The following is a 21,809-nucleotide window of genomic DNA, read 5'->3' as shown; positions in this document are numbered from 1 at the left end:
CAAGAGACTTGCAGCTGTAATTGCTGCAAAAGGTGGCTCTAACAAAGTATTGACTTTGGGGGGTGAATAATTATGCACGCTCAAGTTTTCATTTTTTTTGTGTTATTTCTTGTTTGTTTCACAATAAAAAATATTTTGCATCTTCAAAGTGGTAGGCATGTTGTGTAAATCAAATGATACAACCCCCCCCCGCCCCCCCCCCCAAAAAAAATCTATTTTCATTCCAGGTTGTAAGGCAACAAAATAGGAAAAATGCCAAGGGTGGAGAATACTTTCACAAGCCACTGTAGGTATTCCTCTTGTCCAGATGGAATAGAGCAGTGTGCAGCGTGATGGCGATTGCATCGTTTGTGGACCTATTGGGGCGGTAAGCAAATTGAAGTGGGTCTAGGGTGACAGATAAGGTGGAGGTGATATGATCCTTGACTAGTCTCTCAAAGCACTTCATGATGGCAGAAGTGAGTGCTACGGGGCAATAGTAATTTAGTTCAATTACCTTTGCATTATGGGGTACAGGAACAATGATGGCCATCTTAAAGGATGTGGGGACAGCAGACTGGGATAGGGAGAGATTGAATATGTCTGTAAACACACCAGCCAGCTGGTCTGCGCATGCTCTGAGGACGCAGCTGGGGATGCTGTCTAGGCCGGCAGCCTTGCGAGGATTAACATGTTTAAATATCTTACTCAAGTAGGCGACAGAGAAGGAGAGCCCACAATCCTTGGTAGCGGGCCGCGTCGGTGGCACTGTATTATCCTCGAAGGTGAAGGCAAAGAAGGTGTTTACTTTGTCTGTAAGCAAGACGTTGGTGTTCGCGACATGGCTGGTTTTCCTTTTGTAGTCCGTGATTGTCTGTAGACCCTGCCACATACGTCTTGTGTCTGAGCTGTTGAATTGCAACTCCACTTTGTCCCTATACTGACATTTTGCTTGTTTGAGTGAATGACTACTCTGTTTGTATTCTGCCATATTCCCAGTCGCCTTGCCATGGTTAAATGAGGTGGTACACGCTTTCAGGTTTGCGCAAATGCTGTCATGCACTGAGAATCCAGGTGGCTGTACCGACTCTGACAGCATATCCCGAAAGAGCCATGTTTCCCTGAAATAGAGTATGTTACAATCCCTGATGTCTCTAGGGACTGGACATTAGTGAGTAATACACTCAGAAGCGGTGGGTGGTGTGCACATCTCCGAAGTCCGACTCCCTCTCCTCCAGCAGCGTTGTTTTGGGTCGGCCTCTGGAATCAGTTCAAATACCCTGGGTCGTATGGACAAAGGATCTGCTTCAGGAAAGTTGTATTCCTGGTCGTAGTACTGGTAAGTTGACGCTGCTCCAATATCCAATAGTTCTTCCCAGCTGTATGTAATAACAGCTAAGATTTTCTGGGCTAACAATGTAAGAAATAATACATTAAAAAAATACTGCAAAGTTTCCTAAGGACTAGAAGTGAGGCAGCCCTCTTTTTCGGCGCCATTTTAACACTCACATCTGTAGCCTTGAAATACTTTGAAAGGCTGGTCATGGCTTATGTTAACATCCGCATCCCAGACACCCTGGACCCACTCCAATTCGCATACCGTCCCAACAGATCCACAGATGACGCAATCTCTATTGCACTCCACACTGCCATTTCCCACTTGGCCAAAAGGAGCACCTACGTGAGAATGCTGTTCATTGACTACAGCTCAGCATTCAACACCATAGTGCCCTCGAAGCACATCACTATGCTAAGGTCCCTGGGACTGAACACCTCGCTCTGCATATGGATCCTGGACTTCCTGATGGGCCGCCCCAGAAGGTGGTGAGGGTAGCAACAACACATCTGCCACGCTGACCCGCAACAAGGGGGCCCCACAGGGGAGCGTGCTTAGTCCCCTCCTCTACTCCCTGTTCTCCAACGACTGCTTGGCCACACACAACTCCAACACCATCATTAAGTTTGCAGACGACACAACGGTGGAAGGCAATGACGATGACACCAATGACGATGACACAGCCTATAGGGAGGAAGTCAGAGACCTGGCAGTGTGGTGCCAGGACAACAACCTCTCCCTCAATTTCAGTAAGACAAAGGAGCTGATTGTGGACTACAGGAAACGGAGAGCTGAGCACGGCCCCATTCACATCGACGGGGCTGTAGTGGAGTAGGTTGAGAGCTTCAAGTTCCTTTGTCCACATCACTAAAGGATCTATCATGGTCCAAACACAGTCGTGAAGAGGGTACGACAATACCTCTTCCCCCTCAGGAGGGTGAAAAGATGGGCCCTCAGATGGCAAGGGCCCTCAGATCCTCAAAAAGTTATACAGCTGCACCATCAAGAGCACCTTGACTTGCTGCATCACCACTTGGTATGGCAACTGCTTGGCATACGACCGCAAGGCATTACAGAGGGTAATGCATACGGCCCAGTAAATCACTGGGGCCAAGCTCCCTGCCATCCACAACCTCTATACCAGTTGGTGTCAGAGGAAGACCCAAAGAATTGTCAAAGACTCCAGCCACCCAAGTCATAGTCTGTTCTCTCTGCTAACGCACGGCAAGCGGTACCAGTGCACCAAGTCTGAAACCAACAGGACCCTGAACAGAATTTAACCCCAAGTCATAAGACTTCTAAACAAGACTGATAAATAACTAATCAAATGGCTACCTGCCTTGTCCCTTTTTTGCACTAACTCTCTTGCACTGAATCAATGCACATACACTGGACTCTACCCACACACTCACACTCACACACACACACACACACACGCTGCTGTTACTGCCTATTACAATGCATTCGAAAAGTATTCAGACCCCTTGACTTTTTCCACATTTTGTTACATTACAGCCTTATACTAAAATGGATTTAAAAAACAAATATCGTTAGCAATACGTCATAATGACAAAGCAAAAACAGGTTTTTAGACATTTTTGCAAATGTATTAAAAATTATTATTTACATTAGTATTCAGACCCTTTGCCATGAGACTCGAAATCACCCTTGAGTTGTTTCTACAACTTGATTGGAGTCCACCTGTGGCAAATTCAATTGATTGGACAGGATTTGGAAAGGCACACACCTGTCTCTATAAGGTCCCACAGTTAACAGTGCATGTCAGAGCAAAAACTAAGCCATGAGTTTGAAGGAATTGTTCGTAGAGCTCCGAGAGAGGATTGTGTCGAGGCACAGATCTGGGGAAGGTTACCAAAAAACGTCTGCAGCATTGAAGGTCCCCCCAGAACACAGTGGCCACCATCATTCTTAAATGGAAGAGGTTTGGAACCACCAAGACTCTTCCTAAAGCTGTCCTCCCAACCAAACTGAGCAATCAGGGGAGAATGGTCTTGTTCAGGGAGGTAACCAAGAACCCGATGGTCACTCTGACAAAGCTCTAGAGTTCATCTGTGTAGATGGGAGAACCTTCCAGAAGGACAACCATCTCTGCAGCACTCCACCAATCAGGCCTGTATGGTAGAGTGACCAGACAGAAGCCACTCTTCAGTAAAAGGCACATGACAGCCCGCTTGGAGTTTGCCAAAAGGCACCTAAAGACTCTCAGACAATGAGAAACAAGATTCTCTGGTCTGATGAAACCAAGATTCAACTCTTTGCCTGAATTCCAAGCTTCACCTCTGGAAGAAACCTGGCACCATCCCTACGGTGAAGCATGGTGGTGGCAGCATCATGCTGTGGAGATGTTTTTCAGCGGCAGGGAGACTTGTCAAGATTGAGGCAAAGATGAACGGAGCAAAGTACAGAGAGATCCGTGATGAAAACCTGCTCCAGAGCTCTCAGGACCTCAGACTGGGGCGAAGGTTCACCTTCCAACAGGACAACAACACACAGCCAAGACATCGCAGGAGTGGCTTCGGGACTGAATGTCTCTGAATGTCCTTGAGTGTCCCAGCCAGAACCCGGACTTGAACCCGATCGAACATCTCTGGAGAGACCTAAAAATAGCTGTGCAGTGACGCTCCCCATCCAGCCTGACAGAGCTTGAGAATATCTGCAGAGAAGAATGGGTGAAACTCCCCAAATGTAAGTGTGCCAAGCTCGTAACGTCATACTCAAGAAGACTCGAGGCTGTAATCGCTGCCAAATGTGCTTCAACAAAGTACTGAGTAAAGGGTCTGAATACTTATGTAAATGTGATATTAATACATTTCTAGAAATGTGTTTTTTGTTTTGGCATTATGGAAGCAGTGTGTAGATTGATGAGAAAAAAATAACAATTTAATACATTTTAGAATAAGGCTGTAACCTAACAAAATGTGAAAAAAGTCTAGGAGTCTGAATACTTTCCCAAGGCACGGTATGTGTACAGTACATAGCTACCGCAATTACCTCGTACCCCTGCATATCGACTCGGTACTGGTACTCCCTGTATTTAGCCATGTTATTTTCCACTCCCTATATATAGCCATTTTATTTCTACTCGTTTTTTTTAATTCGTTATCCATTGTGTATTATTTTGATCTTTAGCTCTGCATTGTTGGAAAAGGACCCATAAGTAAGCATTTCACTGTAAGTCTACACCTGCTATCTACGAAGCATGTGACAAATACAATTGTATTCGATTTTTTGATTTGATTTGACAAGCCAGGTTTTTATTTGACCTCATCTCTTGTAAAATAGCCACTTATGAGACCTGTATTGGTCAGTTAATTTTTTTAATGAACCTTTATTTAACTATGCAAGTCAGTTAAGAACAAATTCTTATTTATAATGAAGGCCTACCAGGGAACAGTGGGTTAACTGCCTTATTCAGGGGAAGAACGACATATTTTTACCTTGTCAGCTCAGGGATACAATCCAGCAACCTTTCGGTTACTGGCCCAATGCTCTAACCACTAGGCTACCTGTCGCCCAAAACAGAGCTGATCCTTTCTCTGACATTTGACTGACACAGTAATATCACTACCAAGGGGTTTTCACAACCTAAGCCTAAGGTTATACCCAAACCCTTGACTATCCTCAACCCAAAGCTGAAGTGAATTAGTTATTTTATATTTCTGCATATAGAATAATTTGCTATAATTTTCCCATTGATGGTGGATACATGACTGGAAAGGTATACAGGTGCAGCAGGAAGTGATGTGGCTTCAGGGCCCGGCGTTCCTGCCAGTTCGCCCCATCATCATCCAGGTATCCTGAGTTACACTGACAGTCTGTTATGTTCTGTGGGTCTTGAATGAAAATCAAAGCAGATGAGCAAGTGAGCAAACAGCTGGTGGACAGAGAGCGACGCGTCCCTGGAGAGAGCTTTATGTAAAGCCTCCACTGGCACTAATGAAATGGACCATCTCCTAGCGACTTTTCAATCCTACGACTGGTTCTCTTCATCTAACACACACACACACACACACACACACACACACCACACACACACACACACACACACACACACACACACACACACACACCTGTTAGAAAGCTGTGACAACTAGGCCTACATAACACACATCTCTAGTTGAACAGGAGCTGATGCACAATCATAGTGTGGTAGTAGAGAGACCCCATAACCATCCAATCAGACACCAGAAAGTTGCAACGGCTATCAGTTGGCGACAGAAGGTTTCTCAAATGGCAGGACAATGCTCTGTCTGTCTCTCAGTGGATGAAATGGATGTCTTTCTCTGGGGAGTAAGGGATGTCACATTGTGCACGGGACCACACAGGTGACTCCAAGGCCACCTCATTCATACAGAGCAGACCCCCTTAGCTGCCCCCTGCTTTGCTCCTCAGCTCAGAGAACCACAGTCCTGCTGAGAGAGAGAGAGAGAGAGAGAGAGAGAGAGAGAGAGAGAGAGAGAGAGAGAGAGAGAGAGAGAGAGAGGGGGGGCTAAAAGGGGCTAAACGTTTGGCTGCAGCCTGCCTTAATGACATTATCAACAGAGCACAGACCATGCTGCCTGCTCATCCCTCCCTCCTCCTCTAAGCCTATTCATTCTTCTGCCCAGGACAATGAGAAGAGAGGAGGGGAGAAGAACAGAGGAGACATGAAAGGAAAAAGAGAAGGCAGCAGAGAAATAAATAAATGATGCCAGAGAAGACAAAGACTGTTATTTAGGTATGAAAATTAGGATGAGGAATCGTATTGTTCGATGTAGAAGACAGAAAAACACTTTTGTTTCCGTAGGTGACCCAGCACAGCCTGCCTGTAGATCAGTACAGCTGTTGTGTTCAACGTCTCCTACTGTTTCAGAATGATCCCAGAATTAACCCTGCATTCGGCCCAGTGAGAAATATAGTACAACTTCAGCTGAACCCCCAGCTTATTTATCTAAGTGACATTCGCATCTATGACCCTATCTATTATACATGGGGTAGGGATAAAAACCATCCCGCAGTAATAAAATGTCCTTCATAATTCAATCAGGAAGCCATTCCCTGGCGCTGTCCTCAATACCCAAAGTCCACCTCTCCACTGCTCTCTCTGTTTACCATTCCTAATATCTGTTACATTCTTTCAGGGCTTTGGAGATTAAGAGAGATGTGTTAGTCTGACTCGATCTCCAGAATCTGGATGGAAATATTACATGGGGATATGTGGCAGGTTGACATGAAGAAGTAAGACTGATAAGCATATAAGAATACAGTTGAATTCGAGTTTAGATAATAGAGGAGAGAGAGAGGAATAACAGAACTGCAAGCTAAAGGGTGGAGAAGGGGAATGAGAAACTCACTGAATGGAAAGAGATAACAATTGGAGTGGAGAAGAAAAGGATCAGGAAAGGACTCAGAGTGAAAGGATAATCAAATAAAGGCCCAGTGCAGTCAAAATTCAGTTTTTTCCTGTGTTTTATATCATATTGTACAACACTGTAAATACGTGACATTTTTTTACCAGTGTTATGACCTTTTAATCAGCAGGTTTGAATGGGCGGGAGTTTTGGTTTCCATCATGAAACTTGCTTTAGAAATAGGTTTTTGCCCAAAAAAGATTTTTGCCAATTTGAATGTAAATCTATTACAGTAAGGTACTTAATTGTTAGCCAGAAATGATTTGATATTGACATAAAAATGGCTACATTGGGCCTTTGAAAAGGAGGAGCCTCTTTAGGAATAAGAGAGTAAGGGGTTAAAATGAGGAGAAAGTGAAAGAATAATCAATTAAAAACGAGGAGAGAAGGGTAGTAAGAAGAGAGTAAAGGTTTAACAGGAGGAGAGAGGGTAGTGGTTCTTCACCTGTGGTCTCCACAATGCCCTCCAGGATGACAACAATCTCAAACTGCTCGTTCATGAGGGATCGCTGGGACAGGTCAAAGAAAGGGCTCTTAGGATTGATCTCGTGGCAGATGGTGAGAGGTGATACTAGGAAGAGCTGGTCCGCACCCGTCCCAAAACCCACATCCAGCTCACACTGGTCCAGGGGTAGGAACTCTCCCTCCGGGGTCTGACGAGACTGGGAGAGAGGGTGGGAGAGAGAGGGAGGGGGAGGAGAGAAAGGAGAAATAGCGGGAGAGAGCGAAAGAGAGCGAAAGAGAGGTTTTTTTTAGACTTTAAACTGTAGACTTGCATTTTTCCACTCTACCATGGCCTCTGTTGGAGTCACTCTGCAGTGCTATTAAGATGATTGTAGATAACAGTGTGACTGGAGCAGAGTAGCCTGGAGCCTATCAATCTTCTCTACACCACCACATGCTGTTTGTCTTGTTGTTCAGTTCCTATTTTCTTCCCTTCAGGAGGTGGGTGAGTGGACAGCACATAAACCAAAACAAAGTAGGCAGCCAAAAGTAATATAGGAACATTTCAGGACATGGGGGTGCATACATTGATATGTGATAGAACATTTATGTTTTAGGTGCCATGGCCTCCAGCACAATGTACCTATTTTCTCTTATCACCCAGCACACCATCCCATCCCCCTCCCCTTATCTCCAACCCAGGGAAGCACCACACATCTGTGCAAGAAAATAGCCACTAAACTCTGCTAGTTTCACCGCTCTCCAAGGTGAGACACACACACATACACACACTCTGTCTCTCTCTCTTGCCCCGTACCACGTGAGAGCACAAGAGGGCATTCTTTCCTCTAAATATTCAAGGCTGAAAGTCGAGAGAGGCAAAGGTCGAGTCATGTGTCCCCCGAAACATGACCCACCAAACTCCGCTTCTTAACACCTGTCCACTTAACCCGCAAGCCAGCTGCACCAATGTGTCGGAGGAAACATCGTTCAACTGACAACTGAAGTCAGCCTGCAGGCGCCCGGCCCGTCACAAGGAGTCGCTAGAGCGCGATGAGCCAAGTCAAGCCCCCCCCCGGCCAAACCCTTCCCTAACCCGGACGACGCTGGGCCAATTGTGCACCGCCCTATGGAACTCCCAGCCACGGCCGGTTGTGACACAGAACCCAGGTCAGTAGCAAGCCTGACCCTTCACATTAATTTGCAGTGGGCCTGGCGAGGGTTAGATGAGGAGGTGGTGAGAAAACCCTGTTTAGACAGACCCAGCCTGCGATGTGCTAACTGGTACAGAAGCATTTCATTGCCCAGATGAAGACAGGGAACAGCGCTGGGCTCTCAGCTGTCTGAGCTAAGCTGAGCTGGGCTCCTCTCTTTAACTCTCTCTGTCTCTTTCGCTCTCTCTCTCACTCGTTCTGAAGCCTTCTCTAATAGTTCTCTCTCTCTGTGTCTCCCTCTGCCTCCCCTGTCTCTTTTCCTTATACCCCTCTCTATATCTCTCTCTATCTGTAAGTCTGTGCACAATGCAGCTGCTGGGATTTTCCGTAAGGAAAATAAGAGGGTTAATGAACATGAATGGGCCAATCAGCAAAAACCATAACAAAGACGGCTCCCCACCACTGTTTCTATAAAAAGCTGAAGGATTGGGCTGGATTCATTCTCAAATTCATACACAGAGCTATTGATGCAGGGACTGACCATCCATGATATTAAAATGATAGTTTTAACCAATTTTTGAGGCTATAAAGTGTTTGTTTACATTTATTTGGTTTACAAACATCGGAGTAAAACAAGCATATATTTTAAGTTCTGATGGGATACGGCAGTTAAACTAAGCTCATCAGTTATATTCTTCAAGACTCAAGGGGAATATATAATTAATTTATGTCCAAAAATGGATGTAGCAACTGCTGATTGGCCATTTAAGACACGCTGTTTGTCAGAAATTGAGGTTTTGTGTTTCAAATCGAAGGACAACATGAGTGTGGAGAGTCGCAGAATTGTTTCTATTCCCACTGTTTCGGAGAGTTATTATTCACATTGAAGGACACAATCTTAATTTTCTTTTATGTTTTTCTTTTTTTTTTTTACATTCTTTCTCTCTCTGTACAGTAAGTCTCCAAAACTGAGGGAAAGATTGTTACTGCAGTTTTCTCATCTCTGTTTCTTATCACAACATCCTGATAATTGGGATGATGTGTCAGCCTCACCACCTACACACACCTCACCTCTAACTCTTCTCTACCACACACACACACACACACACACACACACACACACACACACACACACACACACACACACACACACACACACACACACACACACACACACACACACACACACACACACACACACACACCCTGCACCCCCACACAGTCCCACTCCTCCACTCAACACACTGCTGTTGCTGTTTTAGGATCCTCTTATCCTGCCTCCTACCTGCTGTATGAATCTCAAGAGCATTTCCAGTACTTCCAGACCAAACCATAGAACCTGTAGTGGGCAGTAATATTTGACATGTGTAAGCACAGTATATTATATATACCTCACTTCTAGTCCTTGGGCCCATGACATCAAGAGTGTCTTACATGGGAGCATTGACAATGTGCTTTTGACGTGCCAATGTCCCTAAGTAGAAATTGGCCTTCTTGGCAGAGTTGCAAAGAAAAAGCCATATCTCAGACTGGCCAATAAAAATAAAAGATTAAGATGGGCAAAAGAACCCAGACACTGGACAGAGGAACTCTGCCTAGAAGGCCAGCATCCCGGAGTCGCCTCTTCACTGTTGACGTTGAGACTGGTGATTTGCGTGTACTATTTAATGAAGCTGCCAGTTAAGGACTTGTGAGGTGTCTGTTTCTCAAACTAGACACTCTAATGTACTTGTCCTCTTGCTCAGTTGTGCACCGGGGCCTCCCACTCCTCTTTCTATTATGGTAAGAGCCAGTTTGCGCTGTTCTGTGAAGGGAGTAGTATACAGCGTGTACGAGATCTTCAGTTTCTTGGCAATTTCTCGCATGGAATAGCCTTAATTTCTCAGAACAAGAATAGACTGATGAGTTTCAGAAGAAAGTTATTTGTTTCTGGCCATTTTGAGCCTGTAATCGAACCCACAATTGCTGATGCTCCAGATACTCAACTCGTCTAAAGAAAGCCAGATGTATTGCTTCTTAAATGAGTATAACAGTTTTCAGCTGTGCTAACATAATTGCAAAGGGGTTTTCTAATGATAAACTTGGATTAGCTAACACAACGTGCCATTGGAACACTGGAGTGATGGTTGCTGATAATGGGCATCTGTACGCCTATGTAGATATTCCATAGAAAATCAGCCGTTTCCAGCTACAATAGTCATTTACAACATAAACAATGTCTACATTGTATTTCTGATCAATTTGATGTTATTTTACATTTTTTCCAACTGCTTACACACAAAATCTTTTCATGTCACACAATTTTTGAAACCTCTCACTCAAAGTGCAAAACTACACACCAAATATCCAAAACCATAAGCTATTTCTCAGCCTTTGACTCAGTTGTCAATTGCATAAAACACTTTTTTCAAAACACTACACACAATTCTCTACCTAAAACACAAAAATCTAACAGGAAGTGACTTGCTTTCCTTTTCCAAACACAACCAATCAAAATGCTACACTTATTCACCAGGTCACACACACACTCCTCACATGTGCAAACACTAATTGCTTAACTGATCACTAACCAATCACTGCTTTACTGTAGTATAGGCCTATAAATAGGTCAAAGGTCAGATTACCTGTTTTGAACAATGGATGCCAACAATGGACAGAGAGCAAGAGGAGTAGGAGGGAGAGGCAGGGGACAACAACGAGGACAAATTCAAAGACGAAGAGTTGGAGGAGTAGGAGGAAGAAGAGGACGAGGGCAAAGAAGAGAAGGAAGGAGAGCCATCTCTGATGAGAGTAGGGCAACACTTGTTGATCATGTGATCAACCACGGTTTGACCATGAGAGGCTGGACAGAGAGTCCAGCCCAACTTGAGTCGATTTACAGTGGCGTCCATAATTCGAACCTTCAGAAATGAGAACAGGTATGCAACTATCTAATGACTATTTTTGCATTACAATAATGTACTGTAAAATACGTATGACTGCATAGTATTGCATAAACATTTGTAACTCTAAGCCATCCATTTACTGCACTGCATTGAATGAATGAGGTTGGTTATCATGCTGTACTACCTTTTTTTTTGTACCTTGTTTACAGTTCCTATGCTGAACACATACTGTGTTTTGAATTCTGTACAGAGTGGAAAGGCAAAGACATCATGGAGGATGAGGACGCTTGTTTACAGATGTACAAGAGACTGCAATTATAAATATGGTTTTGGCCAACAATGCAATTAGGATTCAAGAGATAAGAGAGCATATCTTGAATAATGACACCATATTTAACAACATCAATGCTGTAAGCCTGTCGACCATACAACGCATCCTCCAACGGCACCGAGTGACGATGAAATAACTTTACAAGGTGCCATTTGAGAGAAACTCTGACAGAGTCAAGAATATGTGACATGACTTTGTATGTATGCAACACTACTTCCAGTACTTCAGACATACCATATTTACTCATCTGTATATCCTTTTGTCTGTTACAGAGAGTATTGGAGCTGGATGCCCATGTAATTCGCCATGAATTTATTTATGTGGATGAGGTTGGCTTCAACCTCACCAAAACCAGGCGCCGCGGAAGAAATGTATAGGACAGAGGGCAATTATATAGGACAGAGAGCAAATATAACTATGTGTGCTGCCATCACTCAAAATGGGGTCCTCCATCACAATGCCACACTGGGTCCATACAACACCGGCCATATGCTCACTTTTCTGGATGCAATTTACACAATGCTTGTCCCTGATCCAGATCAGGAGCCTGCTAGATTTGTGGTTTTATGGGACAATGTTAGTTTTCACCGGGCTGTTCTGGTCCAAAACTGGTTTGCCACCCATCCACAATTTGTAGTTTTCTACTTACCCCCATATTCACCTTTTCTAAATCCCATAGAGGAATTCTTCTCAGCCTGGCGCTGGAAAGTGTATGATCGCCAACCCTATGCCCGCATACTGCTTCTCCAGGCAATGGAGGATGCATGTGGGGACATAGAGGTTGCCTCTGTCCAAGGTTGGATACGCCATGCTAGGAGATACTTCCCTCGATGTTTGGCAAGAGAAAACATATCTTGTGATGTGGACGAAGTGTTGTGGCCAGACCCAGCCCGGAGAAGAGATGATACCAATTCCCGGACTGCCCCCCCCCCCCCCCCCCCCCCCCGGGACCCCACACACACAATAGTGTTCTTTACTGTATTATAAAGAATATACTTTTGGTTTACATATGTTTATGGTTTTGTTGTATGGTACTGTATACAACAGTAATGTTTGGCCTAATAAATATTTTCTGTTTCTACATTGCATTGGTGTTTACAGTGTACTTGTTACCCCTCTCAGCAGATTACTTTCACAGTAGAACATTGTATTGAAATGTAGATATAAGCCTATGAAAGACCAACGAGCTTTAGATTTAGAACAACAGTGTTTACATGGTATATCCAAAAATGTACTATTATGAAAGCAGTGTTTGCCATTTGATGCAAATGCTTCATTCTGACATGTGTTTATGGCATTTTGAATGCAGTGTTACATTTTGAAGGAGATGTGAGGCATTTTGCATTTTGTGTGTGCAGTTTAAGGAATTGTGTGTAGAGTTTTGAAAAAGGAGACAGTTTTGAAAACGTGTGTAAGCATTTGGAAAAAACTAATGACAAAGTATTTTCTTTAAAAAAACGACATTTCTAAGTGACCCCAAACGTTTTAACGGTTGTGTGTGTATATATTCTAAAAAGTATGTATTTTTAAATTAAAAAGGAACATTTTTCTTCACATTTTCAAACAGTACATTTCTATTTTCCAACGGGGCTATACATTTCGGTGAGGTTTGTCTCGCCTGAGTAGCCTCGTTTCACTGCCGAAAATACAATTAAACTATGTAGTGTTTAACAAAACAATGTCAAATACAGGTAGCCTAGTCAAATAATTAACATCCAATCACATTTATTGTTTGTTTCAGAAATATTTTGCATCTTCAAAGTGGTAGTAGGCATGTTGTGTAAATCAAATGATACAAACCCCCCTCCAAAAAAATCCATTTTAATTCCAGGTTGTAAGGCAACAAAATAGAAAAAATGCCAAGGGTGTGAATACTTTTGCAAGCCACTGTACATTCCCGAAACGGACGACACAAACAACTGGATTTGTTATCCCTTTCATGCCCTGCCTCCAGTCCACTTACTGATATCTGAACAAGAGAGCCTCATCAAAATTGCAACAAGCGGTTCTGTGAAAATTGAATTTAATCAGAAGCCACTGCCAGATTTCTGGATAGGGCTGCGCTCAGAGTTTCTTGCCTTGGCAAATCGCGCTGTTAAGACATTGATGCCATTTGCAACCACGTACCTATGTGAGAGTGGATTCTCGGCCCTCACTAGCATGAAAACTAAATACAGGCACAGACTGTGTGCGGAAAATGATTTAAGACTGAGACTCTCTCCAATACAACCCAACATTGCAGAGTTATGTGCATCCTTTCAAGCATACCCTTCTCATTAACCTGTGGTGAGTTATTCACAATTTTTGATGAACAAATATGTTTTTTTATGTAAGATGGCTGAATAAAGAGATAATTATTGATTTTCATTATATTATTATTTGTGCCCTGGTCCTATAAGAGCTCTTTGACACTTCCCACGAGCCGGATTGTTACAAAAACTGATGTTTAATAAATGTATCATATAGTGTGTGTGTGGCAGGCTTACAATGATGGCAACAACAAAAAAAGTTTGGGAACCACTGCTTTAGACCATCCTGTGTAGCCTATCAACAAGCAGCCACCCAGCCAGCCACTGGCTATCGGAGGGGCGGGACAAGCTCATAACTCACAGTCAGAAATCTAACACAACTGATTACCACACAAGATTAAAAAGGTGAAATATTATAAACATATGTTTGAGACTACATTGCAGCAGTCTACCGGCTATGTCAGAATTACAGTTAATCTGAACGTCTGCACTCCAGGCAACCGCATTTTGAGTTTAACCCTCCTGTTGTGTTCGTTTCATGTTAATTCATTCTGTGTTCCCGTTCCAAAATGACCGCCCCATTATAGCTGACTATAAATCCATAATAATACATATATTATCACCTAATGTTGTGTTAGATCTTTTTATCAACTTAAGTTCTTGTGAACATTACAAGTTTTGAACTTCTATTTGCTATTTATGGCCTGTAGGCCTCATTGACCTGAGCTCCTACAACTTGTTTTTGAGTTAAAAAAGCATAATGTATGGATTATTTTGACTATAACAAATACTCAGATGAAACATATTGTGCTATTTATCACAGACTACTTTGTGTCAAAGTTTAACAAGGACTCTCTCCTCACCAGTGTCATGATCAAAGATATGATCAACAGCCTCACATACAGTATATCGTTTAGTCATTGTGCTGCCACAGAATGAATTTTGAGCAAGGCCTCAAAAAAGCTTTATATACCAGAGGTGCGAGAAAAGTTATTTATATTATTGAAACAATGTTGAGATTGTTTGTGAGAATGCCAACAGGTGTGGTTCCTGTGGGAGAAAGATTCTATTGGGGAAAGGTTCCTGTGGGGGTTGCCATGGAAGCCAAGAAGGGGAGTGAGGTGTGTGTGTGCTCCATCACACATGCATGTGGGGGTCTGGGAGAGGAAGTGTGTCCATTTGATGAATGGGCATGTGGCTGAACTCAATTTTAAACACTAATTGTAGTCTCACCCATTCATTTCCAATGACCGGTCATTTTTGACCGGGAGCACCACAGGTGTACAAAAGTTAAATAAAACACCCCAAATTTAATGAAAATCATCCAAATGTATTGTGTGTGTTCAGAGGCCCTGTGTGGACAAAGTCATGGAACCTTATGACAATCAGATTGTCAGAGAGAAAACCTGTAAATCGGTCCAATTCGACTGGCTGTCACGACTTCCGCCGATGTTGGTTCCTCTCCTTGTTCGGGCGGCACTCGGCGGTCGGCGTCGCCGGTCTTCTAGCCATCATTGATCCACTTTTCATTTTCCATTTGTTTTGTCTTGTCTTCCCACACACCTGGTTTCAATTCCCTCATTACATGTTGTGTATTTAACCCTCTGTTCCCCACATGTCCTTGTCCGGAATTGTTTGTTGTAAGTGCTTGTGCACGTTATGCTGGCATGTGACGGGTATTGTACCCATTTGATTTAACGGTGGTTAACGGTGGTTTTTATTATTAAACTGCACCGTTGTAAATCCGTTTTTTGCTCTCCTGCGCCTGACTTCTCTGCCGCCAGTACGCACCCCTTACACTGGAACACAGCAGGACAGTTAAAACGTTGGGGTAGAGTCTGCAGCCATTTCTTATACAAGTCAGGATATTTATCAAAGAGGGTTTGCTGAATAGTTTGCTCTATAATTACCCGCTCACACCATACATTGAGCGATGTCTATACCTTGTAATTTACTAAAGTTGAAACCTGTCCTATGTGCAACCAAGACAATCACACCATAATAAACTCCCACGTTTCCAAAAAACATTGCGGTCCTTCCAATGATCACATTGTCAGTTAAAACGTACTATTCATGTTTTTTTAAAAAGGAACGCTTAACGAATTAGAGTTTCAATTAATAGGAAAAATGGCTGAGCTCTGTAGCTTGGCCTGTTTAGTTGTTGGAGAGAGGCCCGGATGTGTCCGCCACCAGGTAGGCTACAGACAAGTGCTATTCAAGTCTGAAACACTTGCTCTGTGTCTAGTTTAAGACTCATAAAGAAAGGTGGATTCCCAAATCCAAGGTTCCAACACTTCGATCCTATACCTTGGTTGAAATGTCTGGGGGAGACCCCTCCCCAGATCCCAACAAGTTTTAACTACAAGTCCAGTTTGCAGTGAGTACAATGTTTAGTGTGCTGTTTATTGATAACATAGTTAGATGCAACAGATCAAGCCTGGTTAGGCAATCCTGTCATAGATTAAATATTAGTGGCCCATGTAATAATTCCTTGGAATGTGTTATCTACAGGACCCGCACGTCAACAAGCGTCTGCGTTGCCAAGGGCTAAAATAGAAGTCAGTTCTATTTCTGACGCAGATCGCGCTGCAAGTCCTTCCTCTCCCATCTCCTCATTGGTTTATAGAAGCAGGTACCCACGTGCCATCTCCTCATTGGTTATACCCACGTGGGTCAGTGAAAGACGAAATAGGTCGGTGACGGTAATACACGTAATTTATGAAAGTTGCCAATTGCAATATAAAGTCAAGAGAAGAAAAAGCCTGGAAGGAGGAGAGATGACTAGAAACGATTCGGTTAACCGTTTTATGTGTGGATTAATTGGTGGAGTAGAGGACCTTGTGCATTTCAGGTAAAATAACAGCCCAATGTTTAAATCCCAGGACAAATTAGCTAGCAACAGCAAGCTAGCTAAATAGGAAAAATGAGTTAGCAAGTGCAAGCTAGCTAGCTAAATTGACATAAATGTTTAATTATTTTCGACCTGTCCCCAAATTAATATAATTGGTTCAGAGTTTGTTTTGATATTTTAACCTGCGTGTCGTGATCGCGTTTGGTGTGGGGGAACAAAATACATTGATGCACGATGGCGCACGCTCGCAGCCGGTTTGGGTTCCATGTTAGAGTTGAAAGCAAAAGTAATTGCCATACATCTTGCATTTCAAGAATATATGCTTTGTACTGGGTCTTCACCCGTTCTCACCATGGTGGGAATGGTCCAATATCATTTAAGTGAGAGATGGCCTCACTGCATGATAACCTGCGCAAAATGAGACTGCGCCTGCATTGTTTGTAAATGTCCTAATGACTGAAATATGAGCTGCTACTGCCCTAAATGGACTCGCTAGTCTATGAGGAGTGCAACAGCAGCTAGGAGTTCGAATGTGAAGGCAGCTTAACATGCATTTTGGAGTGTGGCTTGACTCTCCACAGTCGCCTGCAAAAAGCCAACACCATTATCGGTATCTGAAACGTTACGAGTGCCTGAATGCTCTAGTGTCTTGACAATCTTTTTCTAACACTTTACATTGCAGCTTCAAAAGCATCAGCTCTCACTCTAAATCATTTTGACAGGTGTGGCATATGAAGAAGCTGATTAAACAGCATGATCATTACTGATGCCTCCAGAGACGGACCCTCTGTCATCGTCACTCAGCGCATAGGTTTACCTCCACTCTACTCACATCCTACCATACCCTTGTCTGTACATTATGCCTTGAATCTATTCTACCACGCCCAGAAATCTGCTCCTTTTATTCTCTGTCCCCAACGCACTAGACGACCAGTCCTTATAGCCTTTAGCCGCACTCTTATCCTACTCCTCCTCTGTTCCTCTGGTGATGTAGAGGTTAACCCAGGCCCTGTAGCCCCCAGTTCCACTCCTATTCCCCAGGCGCTATCATTTGTTGACTTCTGTAACCATAAAAGCCTTGGTTTCATGCATGTTAACATCAGAAGCCTCCTCCCTAAGTTAGTTTTTTTCACTGCTTTAGCACACTCCGCCAACCCTGATGTCCTAGCCGTGTCTGAATCCTGGCTTAAGAAGGCCACCAAAAATTCTGACATTTCCATCCCCAACTACAACATTTTCCGCCAAGATAGAACTGCCAAAGGGGGTGGAGTTGCAATCTACTGCAGAGACAGCCTGCAGAGTTCTGTCATGCTATCCAGGTCTGTCGCCAAACAGTTCGAGCTTCTACTTTTAAAATTCACCTTTCCATAAATAAGTCTCTCACTGTTGCCGCTTGTTATAGACCCCCCTCAGCTCCCAGCTGTGCCCTGGACACCATATGTGAATTAATTGCCCCCATATATCTTCAGAGTTTGTACTGTTATATGACCTAAACTGGGATATGCTTAACACCCCGGCCGTCCTACAATCTAAACTAGATGCCCTCAATCTCACACAAATTATTAATGAACCTACCAGGTACAACCCTACATCCATAAACACAGGCACCCTCATAGATATCATCCTGACCAACCTGCCCTCTAAATACACCTCTGCTGTCTTCAACCAGGATCTCAGCGATCACTGCCTCATTGCCTGTGTCCGTAATGGGTCCGCGGTCAAACGACCACCCCTCATCACTGTCAAACACTCCCTAAAACACTTCAGCGAGCAGGCCTTTCTTTTTTTTGGGGGGGGGGGGGGGATAATATATTTATTGGCATTTCTTTTTTTATAATTTAACAATCAGCAAAATATGACACAGATAATGCCCCGTTTTTCCTTCTACCTACACAAAACACCATGCTACATGGGGGCACATTGTGCAAAACCCTTCCCTCCCCAACACAGGAACACCCCCCTCCCTCCCCTCTACCGGTATTAGCTTCACTGATTAACAGCAAAAAAAGAAACAGAATGACCTTCACATTCCATGCTTGAAAATAAATTATTCAACACAAAAACAAATAATAATAATACAATAATGAAGAAAGTACTTATGAGGCAGCTAAGGTGACGTCTCTAGAAACCGCTGAAAGTCACCCAGACATCAGTAAATTCAAAGGGTTTATTACGTAAATTGTATGTTATTTATTCTGATGGAATATAGGAAGATAGTTCTTTAAGCCACATCTGCTTGCTTGGCGGAGTGTCACTGTTCCATATAATAGCTGTGCATTTACTGGCTGCATTGACTGCCAATTTAATGAATATGGTTTTGCTACAAATATTAACTGGTAGAACAGAATCATCTCCAAGAAGAATAAGGGAAGGATCTAGTGGTACCGTCATATTAGTGACCTGCGATACGATCTGAATAATGTCTTTCCAATAATTGCTTAGTTCAGGGCAGGACAAAAACATATGCATAAGTGTGCCCACTCCTGTTTTACACCTTGGGCAAAATGTTGAATATTTAGAATTGATCTTATACAGTCTCTCTGGTGTAAAGTAGAACCTATGTAAAATATTGAATTGCATCGACTTGTGCCTTGTGTTAAATGAAAGACGCTGAGCATCTAAAAAGAGCTTTCCCCATTTCTCATCCTCAAAAATGAGACCAAGGTCATCATGCCACTTCATGCAAGCTTTCAGAGGTTCATCATTCCCCAACAGCGTTTGAAGACCAGAGTACATGTAAGAAATTAAACCTTTTACCCCTTTCCTTTCCAGCTACAGTTTATCAGTTTTAGGTTTACTCATGGGCTGAATCCTACCTCCCTGCTGAGTGGCAATATAATGCCTAACCTGTAGGTACTTGAAGAAATGAGTTTGAGGTAACTGAAAATTAGATGCCAGTTGTTGAAAGGATAGTAATTAACCTTCTCTATAGAGATGACCAAATGTTTTAATTCCTTTGTTGAACCAAGAAAATGTAATGTCATCTCTCAGGGCTTTGGGTAAGATGGGGTTATTATAGGAAGGTATTTGTTCATATATAGATCTAAGCCCTTCTGTTTGTTTACAGACTTCAATCCGTATATTTAAAGTGTTTTTAATGAAAGGGTCGTCTATGAGACCTAGCAAAGCTTTAGGTGGGCTAACATAAGGTATAGATGCCAATGTAGCAGGGGTCAGACACTTGTCTATCTGTCTCCAAGAAGGTGAACTTGTTGTTGTATCTTGCCGCACCCACACAGCCTTTAACTGAGATGCCGAGTAATACAACTGGAAGTCAGGTAGAGTAAGTCCTCCTTCTGAGTAAGGTTTGCATAAAGTTTTGAGTTTCACTCTGAGGGGTTTCCCTTTCCACAGAAATGAAGAAACCTTCCTATTAAGTTGTTTGAAAAAAACATTGGGAACAGGAAAGGGCAAAGTTTGAAAAAGGTACAAGAATTTTGGTAATATATTCATCTTTACAAAATTGACCCGCCCAATAAGAGAACTTGGTAAATCCCGCCATCTATCCAATTCTTCCCCAACCTTTTTGAGAAGTGGAGTATAGTTAAGTGACTCCAGCAGAGCTACAGTAGTATTTTAGCCAGATGTGTAATGCCAGCAGTCTGCTGAATCTTTCACACCCGCGGCCCAACGATGGTACTGGACCTGAAATTATTGGCAATTTTTTGGAGTCTTTTAATGCTTACATCAGTTCTTTAAAATCCATTTTCAAATGTTCCGAGCTAGCCCTCCTGATGTCGTTTGACCCCACATGGACTACGACAGTGTCAGCTCCCGGCATCTGTTGTAGAACAGTCTTGTGGAAGAAGCCTCGTTATGTCCTGTACTCGTGCTCCTGGGTAGCGCAGGGTTTTTGCCTTGGGGACCGAGATGTTTCTCACCATTGAGCTGCCTATGATGACAGCTGGTGATGTAGAATGGGCCGGTTTCTCAGGCAGCCTCACAGTCTGGTGATGCTGGGAGCTTCAAGGATCTGAACCTGAGGTAGAAGCCACCGGAGAGTGAGACAGAACCGAGGACAAAGACACAGGTACCTCCGGATCCGATCTTGAGCCACCAAGGACGAATGCGCCGGAACCTCTGGTTCCAGGGCGGCAAAGCTGTTTCTGGTCTGTGTCAGTTCCTGGCTCAACATCTCCATGGAGACCCCCATTGCCAGAGGATGCCTTCTTCGACTTCCACGGCGAGTGACGTACCTCCATGGCTGGTTGGTTGGGTTGAGAACAGCTCCATTCTCCAGGGAAGGGGGAGACCCCTTTGGGGATGGAACCCTGCCTAGCACTGGCCAGTCGGCTGTGGAGAGCTGACACGGCGGCAAAACTTCCACCAGATGAGAGTGGCGTCCGGCTACTGGGGTGTAAGAAAAATAAAAAGTAGGTGGGCATGGGTTCCCCAGTAGTTTATGTAGGTTTGCTACTTGATTGCTAAGAGTAGCTTATTCGCTCCTGTAGTCCTCCGCAAGCAAGCAGTTGCTACATTGAAAGTCAGCGCCGTCCACATTGTCCCGGAACAAAGCAAAGTAAACACAGCTGCTGCAACGCTGGAAAAGTTCAATAGCGGCCTCCATTTGAGACCGCCAAGCCAGCTAGGCTAGCCTAAACAAAACTATGACACAGCCCCATGTGTGATACAGTATATTTTCTACGTTGTATAATAATAATGAAGACAAAATTATGAAGTAATACATATGGAATCATGTAGTAAACAAAGAAGTTGTAAACAAACAATTATATACTGTTTCACACATGGGGCAGTGTCATAGGTTAGTTTAGGCTAATTATAGGCCCAACTTATTCTGGCTTTACCTCGTGTTTATAGAGAGAGAGAGTAGTGTGGCTGATGACATAGGTCCGTTCAGCAGAGCAGTTGGATCAAATACATTTTCTGTTGCAGTAATACAATCGTCTGTTACTGCCATTAACAGGCCCACAAGGAGATAACCAGCTGTTTCACTGTGATTAGTCACTTATGGATAGATTCCCAGTAATCTAACAGACAGATAGACAATGAATGGGTGTTCTGCTGTATTCAAATGAAATGAGAATGGGTAAGGGGTTATTAAGACACTCAACAGATCTTTTCAGAACAGATTTTTTACCACCTATAGTACCAGTCAAAAGCTTGGACACACCTACTCATTCAAGGGTATTCTTACTTTTTACTATTACT

The 21,809-nt window shown here is 43.4% G+C and overlaps 1 protein-coding gene across 1 annotated transcript in view; it reads right to left on the bottom strand.

Annotated features, from left to right (window-relative positions):
- Nucleotides 1–21,809, bottom strand: part of kcnj19a (potassium inwardly rectifying channel subfamily J member 19a) — a 39,509-nt gene that overhangs the window by 8,223 nt on the left and 9,477 nt on the right. The window contains exon 2 of the mRNA XM_014192471.3: nucleotides 7,172–7,388. Within this exon, the coding sequence (XP_014047946.1) occupies nucleotides 7,172–7,388 (217 nt within the window). The remainder of the gene's footprint in view (nucleotides 1–7,171; nucleotides 7,389–21,809) is intronic.

Source organism: Salmo salar, chromosome 03 (genome assembly GCF_965601325.2).
Source record: "Salmo salar chromosome 03, fSalSal1, whole genome shotgun sequence".
In the NCBI taxonomy this organism is placed as follows: domain Eukaryota; kingdom Metazoa; phylum Chordata; class Actinopteri; order Salmoniformes; family Salmonidae; genus Salmo; species Salmo salar.
The sequence above is the reverse complement of the archived record's forward strand: the minus strand, read 5'-3'. Positions and strand labels throughout refer to the sequence as shown.